The following is a 23,746-nucleotide window of genomic DNA, read 5'->3' as shown; positions in this document are numbered from 1 at the left end:
TGAATAAAAAATGGAAGGTCGGGATGGAATAGGGCCACTAAGGGATTGACAGGCAGTGATAGAGAAATGGCAGAAATATTAACTAATTACTTTACATCAGTATTTACCAGGGAGATAGAACAGATGGACATGGTATCAGATGATAAGATTAGTAATAAGATAATTGCATTTAAAATAAAAAGAGGAGATATATTAAATAAACTAATCAAACTCAACGAGGATAAAATCCCTGGTCCGGATGGATTACATCCGCGCATTTTAAAAGAATCTAGGGAAGAGATAGCAGAGGTATTATTATACATATCTAATAATTTGTTAGAAAAAGATGTAGTGCCAGAGGACTGATGAATATCTAACATAATATCTAGATTTAAGAAGGGAAATAGAACATGTCCAGAGAACATTGGTGGTAGTAAAAATAATGGAATCCCTGCTAAAGGAGAAAATAGAAGGACATTTAGAAACCAAGAATATAATAATTAATAGTCAGCATGGATTTCAAAAGGGAAAGTCTTACTTTACCAACCTCACTGAATTTTTTGAAGAGGTAACAGAGAGAGTAGACAAGGGTAATGCAGCAGATGTAATTTTTCTAGATTTTCAAAAGGCCTTCGATAAGGTACCACATAATAGACTAATGAATAAGGCCAGAGAATGCGGAGTCAGGGGACATGTAGCAGAATGGATAGCTCACTGGCTTCAAAACAGAAAGCAGAGAGTAGGGGTAAAGGGTAGCTATTCAGAATGGCAGAAGCTGGGATGTGGTGTTCCACAAGGATCAGTGCTGGGACCACTGTTGTTTACTATTTATATTAACAATTCACACTTTAGAATCAAAAACACAGGGAGCAAAATTGGCCTTTTTTATAGTCCCATTAGTGCCTCCGGGGGCACCAGTTGGGCACAACGAGGTTATCACCCAGGGGAAGGGGTTGATAGTGCCTCCGGGGAAATTGCCCCGGAGGTTTGGGAGGTATTGTGCCGTTAACGCCGCACCCTGCGATTTGCGCCTCAGGCTGGCGCACGCACGGCGATGACATCATGCGTGCCGACCCCTTTGCGCCCCACGGGGGAAATTGCACCGTGGGCAGCAAGGATGGCACCAGCCGATGTCACCGCAAACTTCGCGGATCGCGAAGCTGGTGGACATCCGTCGCCGGGGCACCCCTTAAAGGGGAAGCGGTTTTGCACCGTGGGCCGGCCTATTTTCTGTCGGTCGACTCTTCTGTCGGCCCGACAATGGCAACCCTTGCCTCGACCGGCCCGCCATCCTGCAGCCCGGCACTCCGTTATGGGTGCTGGGCTGTTGGCACAGTCGAGGGCATCCCTGATGGCCCAGTTGCGGCTGCCAAAGGGACTGCAGAGCGTGCAGCGGCCCTTCCCTTTAATTGAAGGGGAGGGGCATTCTGCCGCATCAGTGCTACGTCTGGGGAGCGCCCCTCCACGGACACGGAGCAAGCCTTTTGCATGGTGGTGCTACGTAGGAGACAATTGATTCGACGTCATCGCATGAGGAACCTCCGAGCTCATAGGATGATAGGCAGGAGGCCTTACCCACGTCGGGTATATCGAGGCAGGCGTTCATACCTGCAGCGGAGTGATGCAGACTGTGTCAGAAGGCTGCGTTTTCACAAAGAAGTTGTAACTGAGATCTGTGAGTTGGTGAAAGCAGACCTGCAACCTAGAAGCGTCAGGAGGACAGCTTTATCAGTTGAAGTGAAGTTACAGCTGCACTTTCATTCTATGTCTCCGGATTGTTCCAAGCTACAACTGGGGATGTGTGTGCCATTTCTCAACATGTAACACATGTCTGCATTCGGCAGGTGACTGCTGCACTATATGCCCGAAGAAAAGACTACATAAAGTTCCCCATGACTGCCCAGGCAATGCGTGACAAGGCTGTGGGCTTCTCCAGGATTGTTGGCTTCCCAAAGGTACAGGGCTGCATTGATTGTACCCACATTGCCTTTGGAGGATTCTGAGATGTACAGGAACAGAAAAGACTTCCACTCCATTAATGTGCAGCTCGTGTGTGACGACATGCATTACATCATGTCAGTTGATGCAAGATACCCTGGGAGCACCCAGAGTGCGTTCATCCTACGCGAGAGCATTATATCTGATATGTTTCAGCAGCAGCCAGAAGGGCAGAGCTGGCTACTGGGAGACAAAGGGTATGACCTCGCCACCTGGCTCATGATGGCCCTATGCGTAACCCGGATGGAAGCTGACCGGGAATACAACATGTTGCACATTGTGATGATGCGCAGCATAATAGAGAGGACCATTGGCATCTTGAAACAGTGTTTCTGATGCCTGGACCATTCCGGAGGCTACTTGCTGTACTCCCCTGAGATTGTCGGTCAGTTCACTGTTGTGTGCTGCATGCTGCATAACTTAGCCATCATGAGGCAGCATCAGCTGGTAGTAGAAGACCCACCTGCGGTGAGAGTGGCTGGTGATAATGATGAGGAAGATGCAGATGACGAGGAAGCCATGCAACTACCTGAACCCGGAGCACGACGGCGGAGGAGGCCTTGCGCCAGCAGCTCATCCGTGAACGCTTTGCTGCCTGAAGGCTCAGCGGCAACTATTCCACATGGACCATGTTTACTGTTTGGACCTGTTCCGTAATGTTGTGTTGTGTTAATGGAACAAATAATGGAAATGATTCTTGTTTACTTCAAAAGTTGTGTTAATAATCGAACAAATAATGGAAATGATTCAGTTATAATTTAAAATATATTTTATTCAAAAGTTTAACAAGTATTTGTTCGCACTTAAGTTTAATAAACATATTCTTGTATCAAACTTTAAAGTTTTCAGTTAAGATCACTTACAAACTTTAAGATCACTTACTACCTTTTAAACTTGTAAATTTACATAACTTACAAAAATCTTTTAATTTGAGAACAGTTACAACAGCACAGTAACAACAATAATAATAACAACAGCAACAACAGCAGCAAAGAAAGGCTGCACCCACCTCTCCTCCACTTTATTCTAAGACTGCCCGCTGCGCTTGGTCTTGGTGACTCCACCCCTGCCCGCAGGCAGTGACGCAGCGTTTCTCGGCTTGGTACCAAGCTTATTATTTTGAAAATCTCAGGTAATGCACGCTTCTTGATTGGTTGAGGGCGGAGTGGGGGGGTTGGTGGGGGGAGGGGGGGGGGGCAGGCGGTAATGTGGAAGGCCCGGCTTGGGCAGAGGCTGGTTTGGGGATTGGAGTGGGAGTGGCAGTTTATTCCATCAATGGGTGCGAGGTCTGTGCATGTTCCCTTATTGCAGCAGCTAACTCCAAAATTCACCCCCTCATGTGCCCTGACAGTGTCTCAACTACCTCCAACATTCCCTCCCTCATGTTTGCTGCCAGTGTCTCAGCTACCTGTGACATGCCCTCCCTTATGTTGAGCAACAGTGTGTCAGCTACCTGCGACATTCCCTCCCTCATGTGCACCGACATGGTTTCAGCTGACTGAGATATTCCCTTCTTCATGTTCCCGGACAGCGTTCCCATTTCTTGTAAGAGCGTTGTTACTTCTCCCGACAGTTCCGCTACCTCATCACCCACCCCACTGATAGTGTCCAGGAATGATCGTGTAAAGTCAATGCTCTCTGCACTCATTGCCATCATCTGAACCATATCTGTTAGATCCTGCACCTCAGGAGAGCATGGTCGAGCTCACCTTCCCCTCATCACCCTGGGTGTGGCTCACATAATCCCAGTGGGACCTACAGCCTCAGACGGTGGGGCCCTGGGTGCGCCTCACTGCACCCCACTGGGACCCGCAGCCTCGGACGGTGAGGCCCTGGGTATGCCTCACTGCATCCCACTGGGACCCGCAGCATCGGATAGTGGGGCCCTGGGTGTGCCTCGCTGCACCCCACTGGAATCCCCAGCCTCGGATAGTGGGAAACCATGGAATGTCCCACCAACACTCACACCACTACTCAGGGAAAGGGCTAGCACCTCAATGGGCGGCACCTGCACCTCCTCTAAAATGAGTACAACCGTGGGGACTTCATCCATCCCCTCATCTCCATGCTCTTGGTCTGGAAGGTGGGATTGAAAGATTTCTCCTCTTCAGGCTCGTCCTCGTCTAAATCTTTTTCTGCATCGTCAGGGTTGGCCTCAAGTTCTGCAAAATATAGCAGAACAGACAGCAGCAGAGGAGGGGGCAGGGTGGCATGAGTAGGCTCACACAGCGCAGGCAGCAGGCCGATTTGAAGGACCACAATGACTAGTACATTGCATCAACTGAATCGTAGCTGAGGGAGACATCCCCATGAACCGAAGCACGGCTAGCCCGCGCAGTACTTAACATTTAGGAAAGCCAGACTGTGAAATTTGCAGGACTTACCCTCTCCCTTGAGTGTGGGCCCAGCTTGTGCAGTGGTGGTTGCTTTTCTCCAGGCAGGACCCATCAAAGCGACGACCTTCTCTTCCAAGGATGTCACTGGGTGCAGATTTGCCGGGCCTCCTCCTGTTCAAGTTCTTTCTCATTTGTTGTGGGCCACTTTCCTCTGCAAAGATGAAAATATAACCTTTTTACAGAAGGTGTCTTTCTGTTGGGTGAGACACATTTACAATTGCATTTCCATTGAATAAATTAAAATATTACTTGCACTGACTACTTGACCAAGGTCCTGCCACTTCTTTTTGCACTGGACTCCAGACCCCGGGGTGGTCACCATTGCACAGTGATCTTGTGCAAGTTGGTTCCAGCGTTTCTTCATTTTTTGGGGTGGAACTTTTATGTGACCTCTGCTGGTGTCCAGCCCTCAATAATTAGTGCCTCCACTTCATCCTGTGAGAAATTCTTGGTCCTTGAACCGCGTTGCATCTTGTATTGCAGCTCCGATTTTTCCAATGAGAATTAAAGTTCTCACACACAACTGGCTCTTTAAAAATGGCCGATTGCAAACCGAGAGTTGTACTGCGCATGCGTGCTCGTAGGAATCACGTCAAAAACGTCCTTTTTTTTCTGCGCATGCGCAGAAGGGGTGGCATCGTTTTTTCAGCGCAGACAATAGGCTCCACCCCCCTGAGGCTACAGGATATGCTGCACGGCACCAATTTTGAAAAATAGAGCAAGCAAACTTGGCACATTTATTTTTGGAGTAGTTCTGGCCTTGAAAAACAGGCTTAACTCTGGCAATATACCAATAAACGGCTTTGGGCAAAATTAAGCCCGATGAAAGGTTTTGATAGAGTAGTTACAGAGAGAGTGTTTCCATTTGTGGGGTAGATCAAAGCTAGAGGCCATCAATATAAGGTAGTCATCAAGAAATCAAATAGGGAATTCAGAAGAAACTTCTTTACCCAGAGAGCGCTGAGAATGTGGAACTCGCTACCATACGGAGTGGTTGAAGCGAATAGTATCGATGCATTTAAGGGGTGGTTGGATAAGCATATGAGGGAGAAGGGAATAGTGGATTATGCTGATGGAGTTAGATAAAGAAAAACCGGAGCAGACTAGAGTGAAGCATAAACGCTGGCATGAGTCGAATTACCTGTTTCTGTGCTGTATATCCTAATCTTATGTAAAGCTGATTTGGCCCAGATGAAGCACAGGCTGCTCTCTGAGAGCCTGGGGCCTGTGTGTTTCACCAGAGCCTCTCTATCGATCGGCCCTGTCCTCCAGATAATACAGGTTAGCAGACGACAATTACTCATCCACCCTCAGCACCCCTCCACTTTGAGTAGCACACTGTCTATTACAGAGAGATTCACTTCATTCACTTATGATTATTACTTATCTCCTTGATAAACAATTTGTCAATAAACAGCCTCCATAAAAAGACCATTTGTACTGTTCTGTCAATACCAAGTTCACTGTTAAAGCTAAAAGAACAAGGGTATAGAATGATATATGTGAGTACAATGAATAAAATTTGCCCTTTGTAATAACTTTATCGCAGAGATAGAGCAAAATGTCAATTCCTATTTATAGTTAATATAGTAAGTACAGAGCTGGAGGTCAAACAGCAGGTAGAACTTTCCCAGACTTGAACCTTCTTGGGCCTTTCATAGCTCTCTAGCCTGTGATTATTGATAGAGATGAATGGGTATTTTTTTACAAAGGAGAATTTAACCCTATCTTAAAAAAATACTAGTTATATTTTAGAATTTTAGCCCATGCACCACAATTATTCAATGTTTACAAACAGCAAATGCTGGAAGGATGCAGCAGATCTGTCAGAATCTTGAAAGGAGAAAACATAGATTAATGTCAGGGTCAGAGACCCTTTTTCAGAGCTGGCAAAGATATTTCACCCCAAGTCATTTAGCTCTGATTAAATGGTTATTCCTAAATGCTTAACCCATCTTTCCTCTTTACCAATGCTGACTGATCTACTGTGCATTTTATGTTTTTTTTTATTTCAGATTTCCAGCATTTGCAATTTGCCTTTGTCTTACAACATATTTTCCTCGCATTGTGTGATTAAAAGCAAGTGCACAACAACTGTTTTACTTGGTCTTCTCCTGTTCCCAAACACCTTGGGCTGGATTTTCGATTGTCTAATGCCTCAGTTAGCGGCCAGAGGGGGCGTTAATGGAAGTATAAGAGGTTAGCGACCAGGAGCGCAGCGTTTAACACCCCAACCAAAAATTAATTAGAGGCTCACAGGGGGCGCAAACCAGTCGCGCCTGGCTGCTAATGATCAGTGCGATCATGACGTATTCCTGGTGTAACGCCCACGCTTGCGCCCGGTCGGAAAATTCGGTGCAGCCGCCTCATTTAACCATCACCAAGAACAACGTCTAGAAAAACAGTACAGGCTTGCAGAGTCGTTAACTGGTGGCGACTTAAAGGGATGAGGAAGTGCTACCCTCAGAGGTCACAGTCAGTGCAACGTTTACACACTGCACGGTGGTGAGTCTCCAGGTTTGCAGTGACAGACAGACATACCAGTTAAGCTCGAGAGAAAATTATTTCTAAAACTTTAATGGGTATTACTTGTTCAGCAGCGTCATATTCTACATGCTCTAGCAAGGCGTTGTGAAGAGAGAAGGGCTGTTGGCCATGTTGCCGGCCGAAGGAGGAGAGCCCCTGGATGTTGGGGCAGGAGGCCTTACCCCCCCCCCCATGGCTTTACCGGCGGCAATGCTCATACCTGGATCTCTCCGAGGAGCAGTGTGTCAGAAGGCTGTGCTTCTGAAAGGAGGTCATTGCAGAGACATGCCATCTCCTGCAGGAAGACCTGCGGCCTCACATCGGCTCCAGGACTGCGCTGCCCGTCGCAGTGAAGGTCACGGTGGCACTCACCTTCTATGCCTCCAGCTCCCTCCACGCTGTATCAGGGGACATATGCTGCGTCTCACAATTTTCAGCACATTGCTGCATCCGTGACGTCACACAGGCTCTGTACACCCGTCGAATGGAATTCATTACCTTCCCAATGAGCAGGGAGAAACAGGATGAGCACGCATGTGGGTTTGCCAGGATAGCGGGCTTCCCGAGGGTGCAAGGAGCAATTGACGTGGCCTTGTGAGCACTATTCCAGAATGCAGAGGTATTCAGAAACAGAAAGGGATACCACTCCTTAAATGTGCAACTAGTGTGCAACCACATGCAGTGCATGCGCGCAGTCAATGCTCACTATCCTGGATGCGCACATGACGCCTGAATTCCCCCGCCCCCATGTTCTTATTTACTTAAATGTGCTTTCGCTCTCTCCTCCGTCTCACACTTCTTGCTCCCTCTCCCAGTCCCACATCTGTTGCTCCCTCTCCTAATCCCTCATTTACTGGCCCCTCTTGCTGTCCTGGTTTCCTGTATATTTTTCTCACATTCATAAATTGATGTACTTTAATCAGCTGATAAGCACTTACTTTAAGAGCAAGTGGAGCAGTATAAAGAGTGACGGGTGGTGATTATACCACCTATCGCCAACCTTCCCGTGTTTGGACAGCAACGGTGATGTTTATTATCAGTTAAGGTCTATATTTGCATTGGCAAAAGTTGTAAGTCCTCAGCCTATTAAAGCAATTACTCAAATATGGATCATTGTCTCTTATCAAAAAAAATTCCACCCTCTGATGCCTACAGTAGCAATCACAGCACAAGTTCATTCTATACAGCAGAATTTCAGCTATATCTCTATATCAGTGGTGCATTGCCATCTGCATTTTTCAAGAGCCAGAAAATTTCATAAACTGGTTTTAAAACTTCTACAATTTGCTCTCCTTTCCTACATTGCAACAGTGACTACACTTCAAAAGTACTTCATTAGCTGTAAAGCCCTTTGGGACGTCGTGAGGTCATGAAAGGCGTGATATAAATGCAAGTCTTTCTTTCTTTCTTTCTTTCTCTCTTTCGCTCTCTCTCTACACTGGCCATCAGTGAACTATTCCACAGGAGAGCGCATCACAATTGAGCCTTATCCTATCCTTGCCCAGCATCTATCTACAGGTACTTAACAGCAATCAGGAATGGGAACCCTGGCTGATTTTTCCGATCCTACATCTGCTGAATTCCACTGTGGCACAAAGCCATACAGACTGGGCAGTCACAGGTTCAATCCCTGGTCTATGTTAACTTAAGGTAGTATGTGCTGACGGAGCTGATCTCAGGCGAGACAGCGGTTGGGCCTCTACAATTCAATTCAGTACCACTGGATTAGGGAGTTGGAAAAAAAATCAGCCATTCTTGATTGCCCACGAGAGAGCCTCTGATGGGTAGTGGTTGTTACATCTCGGCTGTGATGCCCTCCAGAATAGATCCGGAGAGCTGCCCATAACCGGGGAACCGACCCTCAACAGACCTAGAGGAGAGCAAGAGGGGCAGAAGATTGAAAGGGGAAGAAGTATGACTTTTTTGAGAGCGAGAGTCACTTGTGAAGAAAAAGAAAATATTCTTCAACTTGTGAAGATTTCTAAGGATGATAATTCCCACTGCATCCTACCCAGGCAGAGAGACTAAGTGTAGCAGGTGAAGGCTACGTGCCAGTTAACATTGTTTCCCCATTTCCTGGTGAGCAGGGTATGGAGCTGATAAATAAAGAGAGGTCAGCAGCTTCTACATAGACAATACAGCTGAATGTCTCAGCGTGTCTCTTTGTCTCAGCCAGAAGAGAGAGCTCTCTTTTATCACGTTGTAATGTACGTCAGACCCAAAGTAAGATATATTGTGTCCAGGTTGAAGAGAAGAATGCCGTTGAGCACTGTACATAAAGGATTGTCTCAGTATTCTGTTCACACTGCCAGCTTTTCACAGTGAATGCCAGCCCGAAACTGGGCTCCTTCTTCAGTGACAGTGAATCTGCCTCTGTGTCCATGTGGCTCACAGGAAAGACTCTGCTAAAAGCCGTCCCTCAGTTCCGAAAACCCCACTGATATCGTACACCGTTTCCGCAGGCAAGCTGCACGGGTCAGTTTCGCTCCTACCCTCGGAGATAAAACATCCTCAACAGCACAGAGTAAAGATAATACTGGTCTGGGGGGACGTTTTATTCAGCTCCTACTGTGCAGGCCAACAACACAGCTTCCATGCTGAGGGGGGGAATGGTCTGCGGCCGATACGATTAGCAGTGCAAGGCTACAAAACTGCAGTTACTTTCAAATTGAGTTTCTGATTTTTGACTACCTGCAATCTATACATACGCGGTTGTGATTTAGTGTAAGGTGTTTGATTGAAATATAGCAGAATGAGTATTTGTCAAATATGTTATCCTCACAGCTTATGGGACTTTGGGGCTGAAATTGGGCCTTCCCTTAAGGCCTGTTACCGCCGGAAATCAGCGGCCAGGAATGGCTGCCGATTTTTCGTCCAATGGCCGCCATTTTGAAAATTGCCCTCCTGCGGTATCCGTTGGCTCCGCTGCTGCCGGTCTGTCCTAAGTGCGTCATCAGAGCGCACACCACCGATGTGCCCCCCGAGCGCGAAATTCCACACTGAAAATCTTGCTCCTGCCGCTCGGTGCCACCAACAGATTTTTCTGTTGGTGCACTGTGCTTGCAGTGTTTGTAAAATGGAGGTGCGGCTGCCATTAAAGGGGAGGACCAACTGCCGCGGCCGCCATTTTATTTTTTTTGTCTGCCAGGTCGGGCCGACAATTATGCCCCCAGGTTCGGCCAAGCCGCCAACAGGCAGCCGAAACCCTCCCTGGTGGACCTAACTTAAAGCTTCGCGGAGAAGTGAAGTGAAGGAGGAGTGACCCGCCAGTGTGATGACATCATCAGCGCTTCGTTAATGAGTGACAGCGGCGGACACTCGCCCGCCCCCCACTTTCGCCCCTATACTTACCGAACTTCCGCTCACCGCCGCTCTCCAGCCCCCATTATGACCGACTTCTGGGCCGCTCGAAAAAAAACCAAAGAGCGGAATTTTGCGCAAGAGGCCATCGCATCTACTGCGGTGATAAAAACAGTCAAAACACGTCAGGAGCGTTTTCGGTGGGGATCAGTTTTGGCCCCTTTGAGCCCAGCTCTTATTGGATTTGTCAGAGTCCTAGACCAGTTCTGTAAATATAATTGTTGCATTGAAATAAATAAATGAAACAGAAGACTAGGAGGTATGAATGCATTGCTGGGGCTAATAATGGGGCAGTTGGTCACTCTGCCCACACTGAACAGTTCAATTGAACTAAGTTTTACTTGGTTTGTTAAAAATCAGCAGTTTCCACTGTCCGTCAATCAACAGACCGCACCCTATAATCTCACCTGACAAAAGAATTTACAGTAACAATGAATATTTTTCAATGACGCTGTGAGATTAGAAGCATCTGCAGCATAGCGAGCCCTGGAGATAACTTCTCTCGCGCTTCTTAACAATGAGATACTTTGGTCGGCAGTACCTTAATGCCAAATTCTCGGTACAAAAATGCAGAGTGTACCAAATCCTTATGGCTCAGTGAGTTAGATCGCAGAATCTGAAATAGCATTTAGTGTTACTTTTTTTTTAATATAGTGTGCTGAGTGCTTGTGTATCACTTTCACCATTAACGAAAGGTTCTCATTGATGCCAGGGGTCTCTTTAGTTGATTGTTGCTTCCGGGCAGAGCTGATATTGGATCTTATGTGTGTCTGAGCTCTTGGCTGACTTTGGGCTTTGCAATACACCAGTACTTAAGTGACTTTTGAACACTCAGACTCCTGGAGATTCCAGCCATCCCTTACTAGGAGAACAATGTGGTTCTTACCGACCCTGGAGTAAAACCAAAAAAACAATATATGGTAATGCGACAAAGCTCGTGTAAAATGATATATACATTACTTAAAAAGTATATGGATATCATTATATCAATTTTTCAGACTTCACAGATGTTTTATAGAAGACGCCTTCCTCCCCGAAGAGCGAGGGGAGTGGATCCTTCTGAAATCTTGGTTGGAATGCTTAATTTCCTTCCTCCAGATTTTTTATTCATTCTCAGGATGCAGGTTTCGCTAGCAGGGCTGGCATTTATTGCCCCTCCTAAGTTGCCCTTGAGAAGGTGATGGTGGGATGCTGTCTATCGGTTTGATACAATCGAGCAGCTTGATGGGTCACTTCCCTAGAGGGATGAAAAATAGAGTCAACCCTGCTAGCATTCAAATCCAAGACATGCAGGCTCTGAGTTCGGCCTTCAACCAACCTTCATGAGTGCTTGGTCATTCTGTATAAAGCCTACTATCTATTTGCTCATCACCCCACCCTCCCTTTTAGCTCCTTGCTTCTGGCATTTGGTCAGGGTAATGAGAAAATGTTGGAAATGAAGCAAAATAGTCCCATTGTTAGGGACGTGAAAGGAAAGATATATGCGTAATTTTCTATTTACTTTCCATACTCTTGTAGGTCTGGTTCTGGAGGTCTGATGAAGGTCAAGATAAAGATTGAAGTAATGAATAGTTTGTTTTATCTGTTTAGTTTGTATTCTAAGAAAAGGAATCAATATTAATCACCTCACTGTTTAAATAGTGTCATCAAAGCCCAGGTGAATAATGTAGCTTCACACACACTCTCAAACTGAACACACAGGTGTAATCTGGGAAGGCATGTCTGCACTCCAGACCTTGCAGAGAACCGTAAACGTACAGGAAGAAAGTTAACAATTAATAAGACGATGTGTTCTCCAACCCATGCAATCAATAATGCCCTGCTCCTCTCCCATCCAATTAATAAGGTTCTTTGCACTCCAATTCACACAGCTAATCATACAGTTAACAAGATATTAACCTGCTGCTTCCATCACTAATAAGACATTGCCCTTTTGAAACTGCACAATTAACAAGATGCAATACTCTCATCTACATAAGTAATTACCCTACTCCATTTCACACAGTTAACACGAGGCCGTACTTCAGTCGTTAATTGCACCACCCAGTTTGGACTTAAGCCATACAGACTGGGAAGGTCCCAGTTTTGGTCATTGATCTGTGCTGGTTAACTTGTGGCAGTAAGAACGCTTCAAAAACCTTGAGCTAGGAAGAATAATCATTGGCCAGGGTCCCCTTACCCAAACTGCTATCCAGTGACCCCTGCTGGAAAGTGTGGATGTGCAGAGATCAAGTAAGGAAAGGATTGGGGCCTGGCTGTGATGCCCTATGTAGTTGAGTAGCCCAATGACACTCGCACATGAAGAATGGCCGTTCAAGCAAGGAGCAGTGCTCCAGTGACTCTTCCCCAACATGTTAGCAGCTGTAGTAGAGGATTTGGGAGCCGGGGGGGGGAATTCCCTGGTTTGTTTAACTGTTGTGTTCTGACTGACCATCAAACAATAACTGGCCTGTGCCTGGCAAGTTCTGTTTTCTGTACCTTGGTGAATTATCTCTTCAACAGAACATATAAGGGGAGATCTTGTAAATTCACATTCCTGGGAGGCTGGGACCATGTATTAGGAACTTGGGTGTCGAGAGAAAATGCTGTGGCTCCCACTACCTCTAAGACCGACCTCCCAATAAGTGTTCTCGGTGTGCAAAGTTTCACGCTGAGAGAGCAAATTCATAAAATCTATCCGATAGACTTTATCTGAATAAATATAAGTAACCGTAAGAGAGTTGCAGATATTGAAGCTCTCACTATCAAGCCTCAATCCAAACAGTGCTATATTGTCCTGTTAACATGGAAATGCAGCTTATCCCCACGGAGGGAGGGACAGCACTGTAATTCTTTTGAGACTAGTTGAAACCAACTTGTGCCTTTTTTTTTGTTCCTATTCCCTGTGTGTGACCGCTGGATACCCTTATGCCAGAATGCACTGGTAAAACCAGCACTGAACTTTTTACCTTCCCTTCTCCCATTAGTCATCGGAATTGACATTAAGCTCGACTGTGGCTCAGCAGGCACCTTTTGTCTTGTGTTGGAGATGGCAGCAGGATACAGGGTGGCACCTCCGCACCTCCATCACTCATGCCAGATTTTACCTCACACTTGTTACAAAGAAGGTTCCAAAGACCGAGGAACTTTCTTCGTTTGATGGCTTGAACTTGATTCAGGGACAAAGCGCTGGCAACTTCACAACTGGAAGTTTCTTTTTCAAAAAAAAAGCCACAATTAAACTGAAGGTGACATTTCATTTCCTTCACATTACAGATAACTCCTTATTTTAAATTATTTTTCTTCACCATCTTGCCCCCTTCCTGTCCCCTCCTGTAGGCATGGACACCTTGTTAGAAACATAGAAACATAGAAAATAGGTGCAGGAGTAGGCCATTCGGCCCTTCTAGCCTGCACCGCCATTCAATGAGTTCATGGCTGAACATGCAACTTCAGTACCCCATTCCTGCTTTCTCACCATACCCCTTGATCCCCCTAGTAGTAAGGACTTCATCTAACTCCTTTTTGAATATATTTAGTGAATTGGCCTCAACAACTTTCTGTGGTAGAGAATTCCACAGGTTCACCACTCTCTGGGTGAAGAAATTCCTCCTCATCTCGGTCCTAAATGGCTTCCCCCTTATCCTTAGACTGTGTCCCCTGGTTCTGGACTTCCCCAACATTGGGAACATTCTTCCTGCATCTAACCTGTCTAACCCCGTCAGAATTTTAAACGTTTCTATGAGGTCCCCTCTCATTCTTCTGAACTCCAGTGAATACAAGCCCAGTTGATCCAGTCTTTCTTGATAGGTCAGTCCCGCCATCCCGGGAATCAGTCTGGTGAACCTTCGCTGCACTCCCTCAATAGCAAGAATGTCCTTCCTCAGGTTAGGAGACCAAAACTGTACACAATACTCCAGGTGTGGCCTCACCAAGGCCCTGTACAATTGTAGCAACACCTCCCTGCCCTTGTACTCAAATCCCCTCGCTATGAAGGCCAACATGCCATTTGCTTTCTTAACCGCCTGCTGTACCTGCATGTCAACCTTCAATGACTGATGTACCATGACACCCAGGTCTCTTTGCACCTGCCCTTTTCCTAATCTGTCACCATTCAGATAATAGTCTGTCTCTCTGTTTTTACCACCAAAGTGGATAACCTCACATTTATCCACATTATACTTCATCTGCCATGCATTTGCCCACTCACCTAACCTATCCAAGTCGCTCTGCAGCCTCATAGAATCCTCCTTGCAGCTCACACTGCCACCCAACTTAGTGTCATCCGCAAATTTGGAGATACTACATTTAATTTGGTGTTGGTTCAGTTGGCGCTGTGTCTGTGAGTGAGTGTTCGTTTATTCTACATTACAGTCATGGCTGATCCTGTCTTAACATCCACATACAAGCACTATTCCAGCAGAAGTCAGGAGCTGGCTCCTTGGTTGATCATTCACTTCATAGCCCAGGGAAACTGAGGCGAATTGTGGCAGGGCGACTCAGGCTGCTATCCAGTGACCCCTGATGGAAAGTGTGGATGTGCAGAGATCAAGTAAGGAAAGGATTGGGGCCTGGCTGTGATGCCCTATGTAGTTGAGTAGCCCAATGACACTCTCACGTGAAGAATGGTCGTTCAAGCAAGGAGCAGTGCTCCAGTGACTCTTCCCCAACGTGTTAGCAGCTGTAGTAGAGGATTTGGGGGCCGGGGGGGGGGAAATTCCCTGGTTTGTTTAACTCAGTCTGAGTAGCCCTTGGCTGAGGATCGCTAACTCAGCACAGAGCAGGGATCAAACGTGGGATCTTGCTGGTTTGTTCTGCTCAGTAAGACACTGAAGCACTGATTGTGCTGAAGAGTGAGGAGTCTCGCCCATCAGCTACACATATTGAGACATCGTGGGCAGTATGCCCACCATTTCCTGAAAGGCACAAGCAACAGGCGAGGCTTCCTGACATCAGTACTCAGAGTAAAACAGTCCACTCGTGTCCATTCACAGACCGAGCCATTGGTAACCATTTTTGGATCAGGTGTACATTTGGATTCAGATCTTTAGTGTTGAGACTGTAGAGTAAGTTCAACGCTCAAAGGAAGTGTGCGTCCAAGACAGAACAACCGCAACAATCCACTAGGTATACGTGAGCACTGAATTTACCCATGGAGAGTTTACAATTGGAATTTTGATGTAACTTGCAAGTAGAAGCCAGTACTGGAATGGTAGGGTCTGTGAGTATATTGATCAAAGTGCGACAGGAACTTATTATAATAAAAATATTACAATGATGAAAACCAAATGTCCCCTCAGTACTTATACTGGAATTAGGAACCTTCATAGCACTCTTCGTGGCAAGTGTAGGTAACATGTGAGCCTAGAATGTGGGTGTCTGTTCAATCACAGGGGGCATCGCAGTCACGCCCAATCCCGATCTTGTCCACGCACTCACACTTCTAACAGGCGCCAATGAATCAGGAACAGAAACCCTTTGCAGCCCCTGATCGCTGAAGCCATTAGTACTACCAGTCCATCCAATTCAGCACAGGCGGCAAATCGATCCAGGGAGCTTTGTTTGTTACCCTCAGTTCCACTCCAGAAACTTGAGCACAAAGTCTAGGCGGCCTCTCCAGTGCAGTATAGAGGGAGCCGTCTTTTGGATGAAATGATAAACTAAGGTCCCGTCTGCCCTCTCAGGTGGACGTAAAAGATTTCATGGCACTTTTCGAAGAAGAGCAGGGGAGTTCTCCCCGGTGTCCTGGCCAATATTTATCCCTCAACCAACATCACTAAAACAGATTATCTGGTCATTATCTCATTGCTATTTGTGGGAACTTGCTGTCCGCAATTTGCCTGCCACATTTCTTATGTTACAATAGTGATTACACTCCAAAAGTACTTCATCGGTTGCAAAGCACTTTATGACGTCCTGAGGTCATGAAAGATGCTATATAAATGCAAGTTCTTTCTTCTTTCCACACTGGGCAGTGCATTTAGCAAATGAGCCACCAGGGGCAGTTTGAATCGACCAGCCCATGCCCACCTGCTCCCAGTGAATGAGTGGAAGAAAAACAGCAGGATTTGTGTCTGAGGAAACTCCTATAAGTATAGTGCTGACACGGAGCATTTAGCAGGGGTAATGGGAACCCTTATGGAGCAGAGCTCCCGGTGATTTTTAACTGCATGCTGTAGGCAGCCTATAGTGAAATGGCCACATTCTTGGAGGTTGTCCACAAGTGCTTACAGGGAACCTAGTGTCCTGGAGTTGTTAAAAGAAAACACCTTTTAGTGACCTCTGTGTAACCTCGGCTTCCTAATGACTGCATGAGTGTCAATGGGTCTTTTTCATAAAGATCTGGCAGTTAGTCCAAGTTCTGCTGTGTAACTTTGAGCTCAGGTCTGCAGTAAGAGTACGGTATTCATTTAATCATTACACAAATTTGGAGAAATGGAACAAAACCAGCATTATGAAAATTGCATTATTTTTGGGCTGATTCCAATGTTATGTCCTTATATCGTGTTTATAAACTACTTGAAATTTACACACATGGTTTATAACATCATCCAAACCCCTTGATTAGAGCTCCTATGCATCCGTCATTTTATATCATTATTATTGACAGTTCCTCGGAATCGAGGAAGACTTGCTTCCACTCTTAGCATGAGTTTTGTTGTGCATGCAATAACTTTTAGACTGAGTACAGTTTAACTCCAAGAGGTATGACCTTTGGTCTGCTTTATTAAGGCCCAAAGTGACTAATACACAAAATGACTGGCCTTTTATACTTGGGCTGCACACACGTGCGTGCAGCCCAATGGCCTCCAACAGTGATGCCATCTAGTGGCTAGTGATCCCAAAAGTACATACATGACAATACCCCCCTCTGAGATATTAACGTGGTCTTTTACAAATTGAGACGACCCGGTGTTTTACACTCCCGCGCTGACCGTCTCAGTTCAACTCCAGCTTTGGGTGAGTGTTCAGAGTCTGTTGTGACTGGTGGCTGGGTGGCTGACCTGGTGGGAGTTGCAATGGCCATGTCAGGGATTGAAAGTCCATTTTCATTGACCATGTCAGTGATTGAAAGTCCCGATTCACTGATGACCACTGAGTCCTCTGATGACTGGGGGGTAGGTTGGTTGGTCGTCGATTGTCTCTTCCTCCGACTGTTCCGGTTCGTCTGTGTGCCACAGCTTTGTCTGATCCATATGTTTCCTGCATGTTTGCCCATTTTTGAGCTTGACAATAAATACTCTGTTGCCCTCTGTTGCGATCCACTTGGGACCCTGACCATAATTCAGAACATATACAGGATTATTTACAGAAATATCGCATGACACAGCTGCGCGATCGTGATACCCTTGCTGACTTTGTCTTCTGTATTCAACATGATTATTCAAGTCAGCGTGTACAAGAGATAGCTTGGTCTTAAGACCTCTCTTCATCATTAGTTCAGCAAGAGAGACCCCGGTAAGAGTGTGTGGTCTTGTCCTGTAACTCAGCAGTATGCATGACAGGCGGGTCTGCAGTGACCCTTGGGTTACTCGCTTCATACTCTGCTTTATGATTTGGACAGCACGTTCTGCTTGCCCATTGGATGCAGGTTTGAATGGTGCTGACCTTACATGTTTGATACCATTGAGTTTCATGAACTCTTTAAACTCCTGACTGGTGAAGCACGATCCGTTGTCGCTAACGACGATGTCAGGCAGACCATGTGTCGCGAACATGACACTGAGATTCTCAATGGTAGCTGTGGATGTGCTGGATGACATGATTATACACTCTATCCACTTCGAATATGCATCCACCACAACTAAAAACATCTTCCCAGGAAGGGACCTGCAAAGTCGATGTGGATCCTGGTCCGTGGTTTGGACGGCCTCGACCACAGACTCAGTGGCGATTCCGCTGGTGCTTTGCTGAGCTGCATGCAAGTGTTGCACTGATGCACACATGATTCCAGCTCAGAGTCAATTCCCGGCCACCATACATGAGACCTGGCGATGGTTTTCACCATTACAATGCCGGGATGTGTGCTATGTAGTTCACGTACAGATTTCTCTCTCCCTTTCATGGGCATAACAACACAATTGCCCCACAGTATACAATCCGACTGAACTGACTGTTCGTCTTTGCGACGAATGTAAGATTTGGTCTCCTCGCACATTTGCTTGGGTATGGCAAATCAATCACCTTTGAGGATGCAACTCTTCACCACCGATAAAATCGGGTCCGGGCTGGTCCAGGTCTTAACTTGTTGAGCCGTGACAGGGGTTCCTTTACTCTCAAAAGCATCCATAACGAACAATAGGTCCGCCGGTTGTGGCATTTCCACCTCCGGTGTGGGCAATGGCAGACGGCTCAAAGCATCGGCACAATTCTCGGTGCCAGGTCTATGGCGAATGACATAATCATAAGCGGATAATGCCAGCGCCCACCTCTAGATGCGGGATGATGCATTGCTATTGATACCTTTGTTTTCAGAGAACAGTGAAATGAGTGGCTTGTGATCTGTCTCCAGTTCAAACTGAAGACCAAACAGGTACTGATGCATCTTTTTAACCCTATACACACACGCTAGTGCTTCTTTCTCCACCATGCTGTAGGCTCTTTCCACTTTAGACAAACTGGTTGAAGTTTACCCAACTCATTAGATTGTTGGAGTATGCAACCAATTCCATATGACGAAGCATCACAGGCCAATACTAAATGTTTACACGGATCATAATGTACCAACAGCTTGTTAGAGCAAAGCAGATTAGTGGCTTTCTCAAAAACTCTGTCTTGAGATGCACCCCACACCCAGTTGTCGCCTTTTCTTAGCAGCATGTGAAGTGGTTCTGATAAGGTGCTCAATTTAGGTAGGAAGTTACCAAAGTAGTTGAGTGGATCCGGGAACGAACGCAGCTCCGTCACATTCTGCGGCTTGGGTGCATTGTTGATGGCCTTGGTTTTCGCGTCCGTGGGCCTGATGCCGTCAGCAGCAATTTTCCTCCCCAGGAATTCGACCTCTGGTGCCATGAAGATGCACTTCGAGCGTTTCAGTCTGTCCAGACGCTGCAGAACCTCTTCCAGGTTGTTCAGATGTTCCTCGGAGTCATGACCTATGATCAGGATGTCACCTTGGAACACGACGGTTCTGGGAACAGACTTCAGTCGACTCTCCGTGTTCCTCTAAAATATAGCTGCAGCGAGCAAATTCCAAAAGGGCTCCTGTGATAAATAAACAGTTCTTTACATGTATTAATGCAAGTAAGTCTCTTCGATGTCTCGACCAGCTCCTGTGTCATGTAGGCCGACGTCAAGTTCAGTTTTGTGAACGACTTCCCCCCGGCTACGTTGCAAACAAGTCATCAGCCTTCGGTAATGGGTACTGATCCTGTTTTGAAAACCCTGTTGATCATAGCCTTCAAGGGCCCAAGTTTTGGCTCGAGTTGCTCCTATTTTTTTAGAGCAACTAGTTTAGTATGGAGTATCTTAGAAATCACAATTCTCGGCATGTAGTTTGCTCCAGTTCTAGTTAGTTAGATTAGTTTAGTTTTAGTACCGTTTTTTTTCAAAAGGGGGCGTTATCAACCACATGCGCCTGTTTTTCAAGTTTAGGCAGCGAAAAGTTACTCTAAACTAACTGATAATGGAGTAAGTGCCAATGTTTGTACGCTCAGAAAAACCTTGCTTACATTTTAGAAATTAGGCGCAGGTAGCGAGAGTTAGGGGGGAAGGGAAATTAGAGGGAAGTTAGGGGATTTTACAAAGCATTAAACACTTCACTTTTACCAATAAAGAACCATCATCAATAATAAATGATAAATAAATCAATAAATCAATCAAAAAAAAATAAAAAGTAAAAAGTAAAAAAATAAAAAATCAATCAATAAATAAAAAATTTAAAGTTTGTACTCACCTACTGCAGCACCGGGAGCCCTTCAACAGCCTGCTGAAGAGCTGGCCGGGCAGGCCACCGCCACCTAGGAGGTGTTCGGGCGGGGCCCGCCACCGGGGAGTAGTTCGGGCGGGGCCCGCCACCGGGGAGTAGTTCGGGCGGGGCCCACCACTAAAGAACTGCTGGTCGGGCGGGCCCCACCGCCGAAGAGGAGCTCGGGCCGAGCCCGCCACCGAAGAGCTGCAGTTTGGACGGGGCCCGCCACCAGGGAGGAATTCGGGTAGGCCCCGCCGCCGAGGAGGTAAGGGCAGTGGTGACAAGTCGAGGCGAGGGATTGTGAGGCAGGCAGGCCACTCGGCCCGGGATAGGGACAGCGAACAGCGCGACATCCCTTCAGCCAGGGATAGGGTTGCCCGGAGACGGGATCCGCTGGGAGAGCCAGGAGCTACTGCAAACACGCGCAGACTCCACTCTTTTTTGCACAGGGCTGTAGCTCCGCCCCCAGCTGCTTGTGCTGCGCTGCGTTGACTGTGAAACAGGCCTGCTGGACTTGGAGAATCGCGAGGTAAGTTCTGGGGGCTTTTTTTATTCGAAAAAATAGGCGGGCCTCTTGGAGTGCGTCGTTCTGGGAGGACATGTGAAACTTGGGCCCGAAGTCTCCACAGATTCTGATTGTTTCATCACTTTTCAGCACAGGAACAATGGGGCTGGCCCATTCATTAAATTCAACGGGTGATATGATCCCTTCACGCTGGAGTCTGTCCAGTTCGATTTCGACCTTCTCTCTCATCATATACGGAACTGCCCGAGCTTTATGATGGACAGGTCTTGCATCCGAGACCACATGGATCTGCACCTTGGCTCCCGTGATGTTGCCGATACCTGGCTCAAACAGCGAGGGGAACTTGCTCAATACTTAGGCACATGTGTCTTTCTCTGATGAAAACGCCTTGATGTCATTCCAATTGCATCTGTTTTTTTCAAGCCAGTTCCTGCCGAACAGCGTTGGGCCATTGCCTGGGACAATCCATAGTGGTAACTCGTGAACCACACCGTCATACGACACTTTAATTGTGGCACTGCCAATCACCGTTATGAGTTCTTTGGTGTACGTGCACAATTTGGCATTGACTGGACTCAGCCTGGGTCTCACAGCCTTAGTATCCCACAGCTTGTCAAATGCCCTCTGGCTCATTATCGATTGACTCGCCCCCGTGTCCAGTTCCATCGATACCAGCACCCCATTAAATTTCACGTTGATCATTATCGGTTTGCTCTTAGTTAGGAACGAGTACAGTCCATACACTTCCTCCTCTGGTATCTCGGATTGCATATCCGGATCCGTGTTAGTCTGACCATCATCCTCCATGTGGTGTGTTGCAGCACGCTTGCTCATCTGCAGACACTTGCGCTGGAGATGCCCCACTCTCAGACAGTCTTTGCAACTATATTGCTTAAATCGGCACTGCTGGTGCCGGTGATTTCCCCCACAACGCCAACATGGAGAAATCGGATGCATTCCCGCTGGCGGACTTCGGGCCGCCACAGGTTTTGCGTACGCAGTCGGGTGGGCCCTGCCATGTGCTGCTCTGCTGAACGGCGAATCAGTCATCTTTACAGTACTTGTCAAGTTTTGATTTTTCACTGATATCTGCTTTAGACTTCTATCCGTCGTCATGCATGACTGAGCGATCGTGATGGCACTGTTCAAGTCCAATGTCTCCACCGCCAGTAGTTTACGCAGGATCACCTCATGGTTGATGCCAATTACAAAGAAGTCCTGCAGCATGTCTGCCAACACAGCCCCGAACTTACACGGTCCCGCTAGACGCCTCAGGTCGCCAACACATTCCGCCACATTCTGGCCCTCTGAGCGAACGTGCGTGTAAAATCTGTATCTCGAGATGATGATGCCTTCGTCTGGCTTAAGGTGGTCATGTGCCAGTGTGCACAATTCTTCATATGTCTTCTCTGTTGGATTCACAGGCAGGAGTAGATTCTTTATCAGACCATAAATTTTTGGGCCGCGAACCGCGAGGAACACCGCCCTGCGCCGATCTGCGTCGCCGACCTCCGCCATTTTGTTGGCCACGAAAAACTGGCTCAAACAGCTCACAAAGTCTGCCCAATCTTCTCCTTCCACAAATCGCTCCAACAATCCAATTGTGCTCAACGTGAAAAATAGATGCAGGGAGTTTAACCGGCAGCATAATTCACTGGGATGGGCTGGGCTGGCAGAAATCCAGTGATGCAACTCAGCTTTTAAAGAGTTGCTGTTTGCTCTTAAAGCAATGGTTTTTGAGTTAGCAAAATTGTTTTGTCTCTGCAACAAGTAGTGGTAGCTGTTTCTAGAATTTATACAAGTGTGCCTTGGGAAAACCATGTGAGCGCAGGAACAATCAGGAAGGTTCCCCCATCTACCGAGAATGCCTCGGAGGTCCTGCTAATGGAGCAGTCTCTTGCGTGCAGGGAGCGGAGCGACAAGTGTGAAAATGAGGACGATGTTTTCTGGTTATCAGGAGGAGTGCCCAGATAATTGTTGCAGCATTTCAGAGATAACTTTGTACTGGGGCATTGCATGGCACAGAACTAAGGTGCCAGCCATTGCATCCTCACTGAGGCATCACGCTAAGCATGGAGATAAGCTTTTCTACACATTCCATTGGTGCCGGATAGCTGTAGTGTGCACTTATGGCCTGCAGAGTTACACATCAGTGTCGAATGCTATGCCACTGCCAGTCCCAACACAGGAGACTCCGTGCCTGCCCTTGCGCAAGAAGGGACATCAGCTGGCAAGATGGATGCCATCAACAGTGCCATGGACTCTCAGGAGTCCTGCCATCCAGTAAAAGGAAACTCTGCACATTCAGCAACTCAAATAGCAGCATATTTCATGATCCAAAATATGATTCCAGTGCCTGCCACCGTGGTGTTCCCCCGTCGTAACAATTTGTGTGGGTTGTACTGTACAACCTAATATTGTGCTTCTTGGTGCTATACCCCCACTCCTCGCGTGGCCAGAGTCTATAAGTTGGTTGGCAGCTTTGTGGCCATGAGAGTCTCCTCGAATTGAGGTGGCACTCTTTCTGGGCCACACAGCAGTGTGTACGTTGCTTCACCTGTGGAGATTTAGCCTGGGGTGCAATAGGTGCGAGTATGTTGTGATCTGAAGAAGTAGCGACATGAGTCACTCCTGGGCTCTACGCCAGCATGCCTACTGATAGGCTGGCAGATCCTATGGCAGCAGTGTCATTCCTGAAGCCCCTATCAATGGGCGAATCACCCAGTGCGTAGGAACGCCTCTTCTCCCAGGTTAAAGGCGGCTGGCACCAATGAAGGGTTAAATGTGGAGCACAGGAGTGCGTCCAGCGAGCTTACAATGTGATAGTTGAAAGGAGGGACAGCAGTGCGATTTTACAGGCAATCTGCAGGGGTTGCGGGGGAGAGAAGGTGGAGGGAATAAGGAAGGTGAAGAGTTCAAGTTTGATTCACATTGTATGTTGATCATTCTATTAGCAAAACAGGTCCATCAAGTTGACGTGTCACAACTCGAAGTAAAACAACGGATTGAAGCAAATAATCTCATGTGGTGGGGGACAGGATTTGCTGATACTCGACCTGATAATATTACCGA

General features: G+C 46.9%; 1 protein-coding gene across 1 annotated transcript in view; it reads left to right on the top strand.

The window, feature by feature from the left end:
- Positions 1-23,746, top strand: part of prdm16 (PR domain containing 16) — a 912,386-nt gene that overhangs the window by 448,508 nt on the left and 440,132 nt on the right. The window contains exon 3 of the mRNA XM_070860995.1: positions 5,964-5,992. Coding sequence (XP_070717096.1) covers positions 5,964-5,992 — 29 coding nt within the window. The remainder of the gene's footprint in view (positions 1-5,963; positions 5,993-23,746) is intronic.

This window comes from Pristiophorus japonicus, chromosome 18, assembly GCF_044704955.1.
Source record: "Pristiophorus japonicus isolate sPriJap1 chromosome 18, sPriJap1.hap1, whole genome shotgun sequence".
Lineage (NCBI taxonomy): Eukaryota > Metazoa > Chordata > Chondrichthyes > Pristiophoridae > Pristiophorus > Pristiophorus japonicus.
Note: the sequence above shows the minus strand (reverse complement) of the source record. Positions and strands in the feature narration are given on the sequence as shown.